The sequence below is a fragment of the Lagenorhynchus albirostris genome, chromosome 2 (assembly GCF_949774975.1).
Source record: "Lagenorhynchus albirostris chromosome 2, mLagAlb1.1, whole genome shotgun sequence".
NCBI classification, from domain to species: Eukaryota; Metazoa; Chordata; class Mammalia; order Artiodactyla; family Delphinidae; genus Lagenorhynchus; species Lagenorhynchus albirostris.
In genome coordinates this window covers 132,993,789-133,006,693 of record NC_083096.1, presented here as the reverse complement: position 1 = coordinate 133,006,693, position 12,905 = coordinate 132,993,789, and the positions used below count along the sequence as shown (strand labels likewise).

General features: G+C 37.3%; 1 protein-coding gene across 2 annotated transcripts in view; it reads right to left on the bottom strand.

Annotated features, from left to right (window-relative positions):
* Positions 1–12,905, bottom strand: part of DOCK7 (dedicator of cytokinesis 7) — a 216,368-nt gene that overhangs the window by 78,382 nt on the left and 125,081 nt on the right. For both annotated transcript variants that reach the window (XM_060139873.1, XM_060139874.1), the window contains 4 exons: positions 12,373–12,462; positions 11,325–11,420; positions 8,671–8,811; positions 8,472–8,585 (listed from right to left, as the gene is read on the bottom strand). In XM_060139873.1, coding sequence (XP_059995856.1) covers positions 8,472–8,585; positions 8,671–8,811; positions 11,325–11,420; positions 12,373–12,462 — 441 coding nt within the window. The remainder of the gene's footprint in view (positions 1–8,471; positions 8,586–8,670; positions 8,812–11,324; positions 11,421–12,372; positions 12,463–12,905) is intronic.

The following is a 12,905-nucleotide window of genomic DNA, read 5'->3' as shown; positions in this document are numbered from 1 at the left end:
CAGAATAACTGCTTTGGGGGAAAACATTACTACCTTTAAAATAAGGTGCTGAGAGAGAGGGGGAAGATGATGGAAGAGTAAGAGCGGAGATCACCTTCCTCCCAACAGACACATCAGAAATACATCTACATGTGGAACAACTCCAACAGAACACCTACTGAATGCTGGCAGAAGACCTCAGACCTCCCAAAAGGCAAGAAACTACCCACGTACCTGGGTAGGGCAAAAGAAAAAAGAATAAACAGAGACAAAAGAATAGGGACGGGACCTGCACCAGTGGGAGGGAGCTGTGAAGGAAGAAAGGTTTCCACACACTAGGCAGCCCCTTCGCGGGCCGAGACTGCGGGTGGCGGAGGGGGGAAGCTTCGGAGCCGCGGAGGAGAGCACAGCAACAGGGGTGCAGAGACCAAAGCGGAGAGATTTCCGCAGAGGAACGGTGCCGACGGGGGCTGGAATCTGAGGCTCGGGCTTCGGTCAAAGCTCAGGGAGACGACTGGGTGAACACAGCCTGAAGGGGTTAGTGCACCACGCCTACCCAGGAGGGAGTCCGGGGAAAAGTCTGGACCTGCCGAAGAGGCAAGAGACTTTTTCTTCCCTCTTTGTTTCCTGGTGCGTGAGGAGAGGGGATTAAGAGCGCTGCTTAAAGGAGCTCCAGAGACGGGCGCGAGCCGCGGCTAGCAGCGCGGACCCCAGAGACGGGAATGAGACACTAAGGCTGCTGCTGCCGCCACCAAGAAGCCTGTGTGCGAGCACAGGTCACTATCCACACCCCCCTTCCGGAGAGCCTGTGCAGCCCGCCACTGACAGGGTCCCGGGACCCAGGGACAACTTCCCCGGGAGAACGCACGGCGCGCCTCAGGCTGGTGCAATGTCACGCCACCCTCTGCCGCCGCAGGCTGGCCCCGCACTCCGCGCCCCTCCCACCCCCGGGCCTGAGTGAGCCAAAGCCCCCAGCGGCTCCTTTAACCCCGTCCTGTCTGAGCAAATAACAGACGTCCTCCAGCGACCTACACGCAGAAGCGGGGCCAAATCCAAAGCTGAGCCCCCAGAGCTGTGCGAACAAAGAGAAAGGGAAATGTCTCCAAGCAGCCTAAGGAGCAGCGAGCGGGTTAAATCTCCACAATCAACGTGATGTAACCTGCATCTGTGGAATATCTGAATAGACAACGAATCATCCCAAATTGAGGAGGTGGACTTTGAGAGCAAGATTTATGATTTCTTCACCTTTTCCTCTTTTTGTAAGTGTGTATGTGTATGCTTCTGTGTGAGATTTTGTCTGTATAGCTTTGCTTTCACCATTTGTCCTAGGGTTCTACCAGTCCGTTTTGTTTTTGTTTTACTTTAAAAAAATTTTTTTTCTTAATAATTATTTTTTATTTTGATAACTTTATTTTATTTTATCTTTATTTTATTTTCTTTTATCCCCATCCTTCCTTCCTTCCTTCCTTCCTTCCTCTTTCTTTCTACTTTTTCTCTCTTTTATTCTGAGCCGTGTGGATGAAAGGCTTTTGGTGCTGCAGCCAGGAGTCAGTGCTGGGCCTCTGAGGTGGGAGAGCCAACTTCAGGACACTGGTCCACAAGAGACCTCCCAGCTCCGCGTAATATCAAATGGCAAAAATCTCCCAGAGATCTCCATCTCAACACCAACACCCAGCTTCACTCAACGACCAAGAAGCTACAGTGCTGGACACCCTATGCCAAACAAGTAGCAAGACAGGAACACAACCCCACCCATTAGAAGAGAGGCCGCCTAAAATCATAAGAAGTCCACAGACACCCCAAAACACACCACCAGACGTGGACCTGCCCACCAGAAAGACAAGATCCAGCCTCATCCACCAGAACACAGGCAATAGTCCCCTCCACCAGGAAGCCTACACAACCCACTGAACCAACTTTAGCCACTGGGGACAGACACCAAAAACAACGGGAACTACGAACCTGCGGCCTGCAAAAAGGAGACCCCAAACACAGTAAGATAAGCAAAATGAAAAGACAAAAAGCATATAGTAGGTGAAGGAGCAAGATAAAAACCCACCAGACCTAACAAATGAAGAGGAAATAGGCAGACTACCTGAAAAAGAATTCAGAATAATGATAGTAAAGATGATCCAAAATCTTGGAAATACAGAAAATGCAAGAAACATTTAACAAGGACCTAGAAGAACTAAAGATGAAACAAGCAATGATGGACAACACAATAAATGACATTAAAAATACTCTAGAAGGGATCAATAACAGAATAACTGAGGCAGAAGAATGGATAAGTGACCTGGAAGATAAAATAGTGGAAATAATTACTGCAGAGCAGAATAAAGAAAAAAGAATGAAAATAACTGAGGACAGTCTCAGATACCTCTGGGACAACATTAAACGCACCAACATTCGAATTATAGGGGTTCCAGAAGAAGAAGAGAAAAAGAAAGTGAGAAAATATTTGAAGAGATTATAGTTGAAAACTTCCCTAATATGGGAGAGGAAATAGTTAATCAAGTCCAGGAAGCACAGAGAGTTCGATACAGGATAAATCCAAGGAGAAACACGCCAAGACACATATTAATCAAAGTGTCAAAAATTAAATACAAAGAAAACATATTAAAAGTAGCAAGGGAAAAACAACAAGTAACACACAAGGGAATCCCCATCAGGTTAACAGCTTACCTTTCAGCATAAACTCTGCAAGCCAGAAGGGACTGGCAGGACATATTTAAAGTGATGAAGGAGAAAAACCTACAACCAAGATTACTCTACCCAGCAAGGATCTCATTCAGATTTGATGGAGAAATTAAAACCTTTACAGACAAGAAAAAGCTGAGAGAGTTCAGCACCACCAAACCAGCTTTACAACAAATGCTAAAGGATCTTCTCTAGGCAAGAAACACAAAAGAAGGAAAAGACCTACGATAACAAACCCAAACAATTAAGAAAATGGGAATAGGAACATACATATCGATAATTACCTTAAATGTAAATGGACTAAATGCTCTGACCAAAGGACACAGACTGGCTGAATGGATACAAAAACAAGGCCCATATATATGCTGTCTACAAGAGACCCACTTCAGACCTAGGTATGCATACAGACTGAAAGTGAGGGGATGGAAAAAGATATTCCATGCAAATGGAAACCAAAAGAAAGCTGGAGTAGCAATTCTCATATCAGACGAAATAGACTTTAAAATAAAGACTATTACAAGAGACAAGGAAGGACACTACATAATCATCAAGGGATTGATCCAAGAAGAAGATATAACAATTGTAAATATTTATGCACCCAACATAGGAGCACCTCAACACATAACCCATGGACAGATCATCCAAAAAGAAAATAAATAAGGAAACACAAGCTTTAAATGATACATTAAACAAGATGGAGTTAATTGATATTTATAGGACATTCCATCCAAAAACAACAGAATACACATTTTTCTCAAGTGCTCATGGAACATTCTCCAGGATACATCATATCTTGGGTCACTAATCAAGCCCTGATAAATTTAAGAAAATTGAAACTGTGTCAAGTATCTTTTCCGACCACAACGCTATGAGACTAGATAGCAATTACAGGAAAAGATCTGTAAAATATACAAACACATGGAGGCTAAACAATACACTACTTAATAAAAAAGTGGTCACTGAGGAAATCAAAGAGGAAATCAAAAAATACCTAGAAACAAAGGACAATGGAGACACGACGACCCAAAACCTATGGGATGCAGCAGAAGCAGTTAAGAGGGAAGTTTATAGCAATACAATCCTACCTTAAGAAACAGGAAACATCTCGAATAAAAAACCTAACCTTGCACCTAAAGCAAATAGAGAAAGAAGAACAAAAATACCTCAAAGTTAGCAGAAGGAAATAAATCATAAAAATCAGATCAGAAATAAATGAAAAAGAAATGAAGGAAACGATAGCAAAGATCAATAAAACTAAAAGCTGGTTCTTTGAGAAGATAAACAAAATTGATAAACCATTAGCCAGACTCATCAAGAAGAAAAGGGAGAAGATCAGATCAATAGAATTAGAAATGAAAAAGGAGAAGTAACAACTGACGCTGCAGAAATACAAAAGATCATGAGAGATTACTACAAACAACCCTATGCCAATAAAATGGACAACCTGGAAGAAATGGACAAATTCTTAGAAATACACAACCTGCCAAGACTAAATCAGGAAGAAATAGAAAATATGAACAGACCAATCACAAGCCCAGAAATTGAAACTGTGATTAAAAATCTTCCAACAAACAAAAGCCCAGGACCAGATGGCTTCACAGGCAAATTCTATCCAACATTTAGAGAAGAGCTAACGCCTATCCTTCTCAAACTCTTCCAAAATATAGCAGAGGGAGGAACACTCCCAAACTCATTCTACGAGGCCACCATCACCCTGATACCAAAACCAGACAAAGACGTCACAAAGAAAGAAAACTACAGGCCAATATCACTGATGAACATAGATGCAAAAATCCTCAACATAATACTAGCAAACAGAATACAACAACACATTAAACGGATCATACACCATGATCAAGTGGGGTTTATCCAGGAATGCAAGGATTCTTCAATATACGCAAATCAATCAATGTGATATACCATATTAACAAACTGAAGGAGAAAAACCATATGGTCATCTCAATAGATGCAGAAAAAGCTTTCGACAAAACTTAACATCTATTTATGATAAAAACCCTGCAGAAAGTAGGCATAGAGGGAACTTTCCTCAACATAATCAAGGCGATATATGACAAACGCACAGCCAACATTGTCCTCATGGTGAAAAACTGAAAGCATTTCCACTAAGATCAGGAAAAAGACAAGGTTGCCCACTCTCAGCACTCTTATGCAACATAGTTTTGGAAGTTTCAGCCACAGCAATCAAGAAAAGGAAATTATAGGAATCCAAATCAGAAAAGAAGAAGTAAAGCTGTCACTTTTTGCAGATGACATGATACTATACATAGAGAACCTAAAGATGCTACCAGAAAACTACAAGAGCTAATCAATGAATCTGGTAAAGTAGCAGGATACAAAATTAATGCACAGCAAATCTCTGGCATTCCTATACACTAATGATGAAAAATCTGAAAGTGAAATCAAGAAAACACTCCCATTTACCATTGCAACAAAAAGAATAAAATAACTAGGAATAAACCTACCTGAGGAGACAAAAGACCTGTATGCAGAAAATTATAAGACACTGACAAAAGAAATTGAAGATGATACAAAGAGATGGAGAGATATACCATGTTCTTGGATTGGAAGAATCAACATTGTGAAAATGACTCTACTACCCAAAGCAATCTACAGATTCAATGCAATCCCTATCAAACTACCACTGGCATTTTTCACAGAACTAGAACAAAAAATTTCACAATTTGTATGGAAACACAAAAGACCCCGAATAGCCAAAGCAATCTTGAGAACGAAAAAAGGAGCTGGAGGAATCAGGCTTCCTGACTTCAGACTACACTACAAAGCTACAGTCATCAAGACAGTATGGTACTGGCACAATAACAGAAAGATCAATGGAACAGGATAGAAAGCCCAGAGATAAACCCATGCACATATGGTCACCTTTTCTTTGATAAAGGAGGCAGGAATGTACAGTGGAGAAAGGACAGCCTCTTCAATAAGTGGTGCTGGGAAAACTGGACAGGTACATGTAAAAGTATGAGATTAGATCACTCCCTAACACCATACACAAAAATAAGCTCAAAATGGATTAAAGATCTAAATGTAAGGCCAGAAACTATCAAACTCTTAGAGGAAAACATAGGCAGAACACTCTACGATATAAATCACAGCAAGATCCTTTTTGACCCACCTCCTAGAGAAATGGAAATAAAAACAAAAATAAACAAATGGGACTTAATGAAACTTCAAAACTTTTGCACAGCAAAGGAAACCATAAACAAGACCAAAAGACAACCCTCTGAATGGGAGAAAATATTTGCAAATGAAGCAACTGACAAGGGATTCATCTCCAAAATTTATAAGCAGCTCATGCAGCTCAATAAAAAAAAAACAAACAACCCAATCCAAAAATGGGCAAAAGACCTAAATAGACATTTCTCCAAAGAAGATATACAGACTGCCAACAAACACATGAAAGAATGCTCAACATCATTAATCATCAGAGAAATGCAAATCAAAACTATAATGAGATATCATCTCACACCAGTCAGAATGGCCATCATCAAAAAATCTAGAAACAATAAATGCTGGAGAGGGTGTGGAGAAAAGGGAACACTCTTGCACTGCTGGTGGGAATGTGAATTGGTTCAGCCACTATGAAGAACAGTATGGAGGTTCCTTAAAAAACTACAAATAGAACTACCATATGACCCAGCAATCCCACTACTGGGCATATACCCTGAGAAAACCATAATTCAAAAAGAGTCATGTACCAAAATGTTCATTGCAGCTCTATTTACAATAGCCCGGAGATGGAAACAACCTAAGTGTTCATCATCGGATGAATGGATAAAGAAGATGTGGCACATATATACAATGGAATATTACTCAGCCATAAAAAGAAACGAAATTGAGTTATTTGTAGTGAGGTGGATGGACCTAGAGTCTGTCATACAGAGTGAAGTCAGAAAGAGAAAGACAAATACCATATGCTAACACATATATATGGAATAAGAAAAAAATTAAAATGTCATGAAGAACCTAGGGGTAAGACAGGAATAAAGACACAGACCTACTAGAGAATGGACTTGAGGATATGGGGAGGGGGAAGGGTAAGCTGTGACAAAGTGAGAGAGTGGCGTGGACACTACCATACACTACCAAACGTAAAATAGATAGCTAGTGGGAAGCAGCTGCATAGCACAGGGAGATCAACTCGGTGCTTTGTGACCACCTAGAGGGGTGGGATAGGGAGGGTGGGAGGGAGGGAGACGCAAGAGGGAAGAGATATGGGAACATATGTATATGTATAACTGATTCACTTTGTTATAAAGCAGAAACTAACACACCATTGTAAAGCAGTTATACTCCAATAAAGATTTTAAAAATAAATAAATAAAACAAATTCAACCAAAAAGAAGAATTAAAGAACAGTACTCAGTGAGCAGTTTTGAATTTTGTGGTTTAAATAACAGTATCGGCTTTTTCCAAAGTTACTCCTAAAATAAAAAATTTGGAACTACAAGATTTACTGTATAAATCCACTGACTAGGTGCATTCTTAAAGCCACATTCTTATGTTTCCAATATAGCATTAATATTTCCACTTCTCAAAGATACACTTTATGAAGAAAAAGTATACCACCAAAATAACTTCCTAAAATAAATTATCCATTCTTTTTACAGCACCTTGTGTTAACCTATATTTATAATTATCTATTTTCCCAAACTACACCCATTAGCTACTTGAGGAAACATATATAGACTGACTTATTTGAATAGTTTTAGCATCCCTAGAGTCTAGTTTAATGTTTGGCAAATGTAGGAGGCCAGTGCTTGAAGAATAAAGACAGGACAGGTTTTGGGAGCAATAATACACGAAATATCAGGGAAAAAGTAAAAATAATACATAGTGTTGCAAATACTTGCAAATAGATCAGTGCCCACACATAGTTTTAACTTCTCTGTTAAAAGAAACATACAATATTGGCATCCAATAGAACAGAGCTTCAAAATTCTAAGTATTAGACTGCCAAATAGCATTTTTAACCAGTAGTTCCCGAAAACTAATCTGTGGACCAGAAGGGAGTACTTTATAATCACTGTTTCCCACACTCCCACCCCCACCACCAGGGTTCAAACTCCTCAGAAATGCTGGGATGGGACACAGAGATCTGTACATTTTTAAAGCTCCCTTAAAAGGTAATTCTAGGATGATTATACAGCTCAGTACCCAAATGGTCTATCAGGATGAATAACTAATGTTTTCTAAAAGCCAGGTTTCATTAATCATTTGATAAAAAATTTAAAACAAAACCAGCTGTTTGTAGAAAACTTCTAGGATACTTTTAGTTTAGAAAAAGCTAGATAATAATATTTGTGACTTGGGTAAACATCTACTCATGCTTCTAAACTCTACAATGTCTAGGGCTTCATCATGAGGAATACACAGCAAAATGCAACTGCTTTAAAAATCACTTAAGACAGAAAAGGTTGGGTTAGCTGTTCATTCAGTAAATATGCTACTCTCGCATGGCACCTTGGGGCTGCTTTACATTTAGACTCCTGACTTGATGGTCTACTTCTGAATGAGAATCTAAAAGTCATAAGTGGGCCAGTATAACTCAATGAAAAGCAGCTGTACTGACAGCAGCTTGCCACAGTCCTGTGTCCTAATAAATGTAATTTATCTTTCCCTTACTAATAAAACTATGCCACTTTTTAAAAACATCATTATATAAATGTGTTCTTGAAAAATCTCTTAGCTCCAGCCCTAAAAGAGCAAACGCAGCATTTAAATTATTTGATTACTAATTATTACTAATTAGGCATTACCTGTTTATAGCAGGTCTTTATAAGGCTAAAGACAAATCCTCTGTCCATAACAGACAACAGATCATTGAGAAAGAATGCAAGGCTTGTGTTGAGTCTCTCAACCATTTCTGTGTCCTGGGAAACAATTAAAAGAAAAACAAATATAGTTTAACGTGTGCTTGAAACACAGATTTTGTTTAAAAAAATAAGTTACCGTTACCTTCTGAAATCGTGAAACTATATCACTAGCAATTGTGCTGACAAGAGCAGCAATGTCATCCATGAAACGTTCTGGAAAACGACTTTTCCTTGGTGCATCAAGTTTATCGTTAAAGTATAAATGGTGCACCATGCTCTTTACCTGAAAAAAGAAATAAGCCATTCATTTAATTTCTTATGGATGTAATGAACAGTTACAGAGATTCTAAACATTAGGGCTATTTTGTCAACATACCATGTAATTTAACAGATAGATAAAATACTTTTAACTCATCAAATATTTTGAAAAAGTTCCCTACAATATTTTGTATGCGCTAGAGAAATATCAAACACAATACAACTCAATCTCTGTATCAGCTTCATGACATTATCCTGGCTATCAGTGGGAAACAAATTATGGGTATGTCAACAGAAAAAAATTTCATCCTTTAAAATTATTTTAAATTAAATCTTTCCAAGACTTAACAATTCTGCCATTCCATGTCCCCCCAACTGTTAGCTCTGAAAGGTTAGAAACCTTGACTGCATGTAGAATCTTTAGCACCTAGCATCTCGTGGCATATGGTGGGTGTACATTAAATATTGATGACTACATATTAAGAATAAAATGTTAGGTAAAAATTAAAGTGGTTTCAATTTACCAAATACTTTTAGATATGGATTCTTATCACAACAGTGTGTTAACGGTACTAAAAATTTTTAATTCATGGAAATTAATGACAAGGTTTTACAGTTGGTAAATAACAGAGACAAGTCAAACTATTTCATGTTTAAGAAATCTGAACATACATGTAAGACTATTTTAAAAGTCATTTGATCTTATACTAAAAGCACATGAATTACAATTTGGTGTTTATTCTCTAGGGGAAAAAAATGAGTTGCCTACCATTTACATATGGTCCCTGACTTATTTTTTTTGTAGATTAGCAAATCTCTAGACAAAACGTCTTTTTTAAAATCTTTTACTGAAGTATAGTTGATTTACAATGTTGTGTTAGTTTCTGGTTACAGCAAAGTGATTCAGTTATATATATATATTCTTTTTCATATTCTTTTCCATTATGGTTTATTATAGGATATTGAATATAGTTCCCTGTGCTATACAGTGCGGCCTTGTTGTTTATTTTATATACAGTAGTTTGTATCTGCTAATCCCAAAGTCCTAATTTATCCCTCTCCCACCCCCTTTCCCCTTTGGTAACTGTAAGTTTGTTTTCTATGTCTGAGTCTGTTTCTGTTTTGTAAACAAGTTCGTTTGTATCATATTTTGGATTACACATATAAGTGATATCATACGGTATTTAACTTTTCTCTTTCTGGCTTACTTCACTTAGTAGGATAATCTCTAGGTGCATCTACGTTGCTGCAAATGGCACTATTTCATTCTTTTTTATGGCTGAATAGTATTCCAATGTATATGTATTCCACATCTTCTTTATCCATTCATCTCTCGATGGATATTTAAGCTGCTTCCATGTCTCGGATATTGTAAATAGTGCTGCTATGACACTGGGGTGCATGTAACTTTTTGAATTAAGAGTTTTCTCCAGATATATGCCCCGGAGTGGGATTGATGGATCATATGGTAGCTCTATTTTTAGTTTTTTAAGGAACCTCCATACTATACTCCATAGTGGCTACACCAATTTACATTCCCACCAACAGTGTAGAACGGTTTCCTTTTCTCCACATACTTTACAGCAATTATTATTTGTAGGCTTTTTAATGATGGCCATTCTGACTGGTATGAGGCGATACCTCATTGTAGTTTTAACTTGCAGAAGAAATGTCTTCCAATCTTCAACATAAGTAACACTCAATGCTAAGAATGATTCTATGGCATACTCTAGAAACTTCCATTGTTTCTTTTCTTTTTCTTTTTTCTGTCTCTTTTTTTGTTGTTTTGCTTTCCTTTGTTTCTTATTTATTATTTTACATAATGTTTTTGGAAGAAAAAGTTTCAGTGATTTCAGCTTTCTAAAGCTAGAGAGGAAGGTCCCTAGTGCCAGAATGCCTAAGTTTGAATCACAGCTCTGCAGTATACAAGCTATGTGTACTTAAACAAGTTACTTAATCTCTCTGTGCCTTGGTAATCCCTAGCCCATAGGGCTGTGCTACCATACTGTACGTACTTAATAAATGTATATTGCTTTTGTGTACATATGTGTTTATGTTGTGTGTGTATAGACACTTATTAAAATATTAATTCATTTATTTGTTTTAATATCATTTACTGAATTAAGTAGAAAGTGTTGTTGTTTTTCATTGGCTGTGACTGGCATTTCCCTAAGAGCTTTCTAACCATAAAAGCAGTAGGTATCTATAAAGCTCTTTTTATCTGGTATGAAATCAATAGTACTGCCATTATACACTAGCATGTTCAGACTAAGAAAGAATGTATCACAGGTTTCCTTTAAAAAGATAGTTAGCTTCTGCAACTATCCCTAAAAATATAGTTTAAATTAGCTTTATAACTCCATCTAAATTGTGCTGACTGTCCACAGTGTTTATTTAGAGATGTAGCAAAGGTAATTTTGTCTTGGAGGCACATGTAAAACCATAAGATGGGCAATAGGAAAAGATTCTAGGATAAAATCATGAGCTAACACAAAATTGTTTAACAAGATAAACAAAGAATGTGTTTCGTTTGCTCACCATTAACTCAAAAAAGAACCAGGCTTGTTGCAAAGCTGATTCCCGAACGCTGCCACTGCAAACAACCCACTGCAAAGCCAGCTCCTCATGAAATAGCTATCCAGAAGTAAATCCAAAGTTATTATCAGTGTCAGGTCTGCTGGTAACACAAACCAAATAATGCAAGTACAAATGAAGATATAATGAGAATAAGCAAAATAAGGCATGTGAACCATTCAATGATGCAGTGAGGACACCCATTAACGAAACGGCTATTTATACACATAAGACAGTGGCATGTTGAATAGCTGAAAAAATTACATGTTATCTTGGAGTAAAATGTAATTTTAAAACGACAGGTGGGAAATAGCCTCCTAAATTGTACGTGCAAAAAGAAACTAGACCGAAAACTCACAGTTACAAATAAAATCTGGCTTGTGCCTTACATACATATTTCAGCATATGCAAATACATTCATGAACTTTGCTGGTACAATTTAGGAAATACCTTTAAAAATTTAAACTTTGATATCAGCCATTAATTTTCAACTTCTCAGGTATTTAAAGTCTTTTTATTAAAATAGCAGAAATGTCCTGCCTTATAATGGATATGCATACAAAGCATTTGCACAATAGTGTATATTAATATGAAAAAGGACTAACAAAACTGTGCATAAGGGAAGCAAATCAACATATCTTACTAAGAGTGATAATTTTTCTAACTCATCTTCCTTTCCCTGGAGATTTAAAACACAAAACAGAAGCAGTTACAGAAACAGAATTAAGAGTTGATACAATCTTTTTGGTACTAAAATTTAATGATCAAATTTAATGCACTAAACTCTAAAAACAGTCATCTGCAAAGATATAAACATTATAATAATGTAAAAGAGCTTGCAATGGAGAGGTATGCCCAAAAAGACATCAAACAAGCAATGCTTGCTCAAATGTATTTTTAAAAACAGTGCAATTATTGTAACGTCTCATACTGGTTATGTAAAGAATCCTTACATCTACGTAATTGTTGGAATTATTTTCCCCCTACATGGACTATCTTCATATGAATCTACCTTTTTAGTTGGTAAGCGTCCCGTTAATGTTTGTAAGAAACTTGACGTCTCTGTGTGCGAAGACATACGATTACAACTTCGATCCATAGCCTATGGAGTGAAGATGAATGAATGACGAGATACCATTAAAGTCTGCTGTGGATGACTATGCAGTTCAAGGATTATATACAATTTTTTACATAGAGCTTTACTGTCATTTTAACAGCCATCTGTTTTATTGCTCATCCCATTTTCACTATTTTAAGTTGTTTTAACGACAGTGCATTAGAAGTATCAAAATGGCTTCTATTTATTTTATCTTTAAAAGATAAGTATTTTAATGATTATATAAATCCAGAGTGCTGCAAAGAATGAAACTTTTATCTGTGTGATCTATACACATGCACGTATCTAGTAAGAAAATGTAAAAAGTAAAAACATACTTCTCACTGGTCTTGGACCAAAAGAGAAATCAAGAATTTTATATTTAATTAAAAAATTAAAAGTTTAGAATCATTTCTTTCATGTTTCACTATCATCAAAAATTACGATTC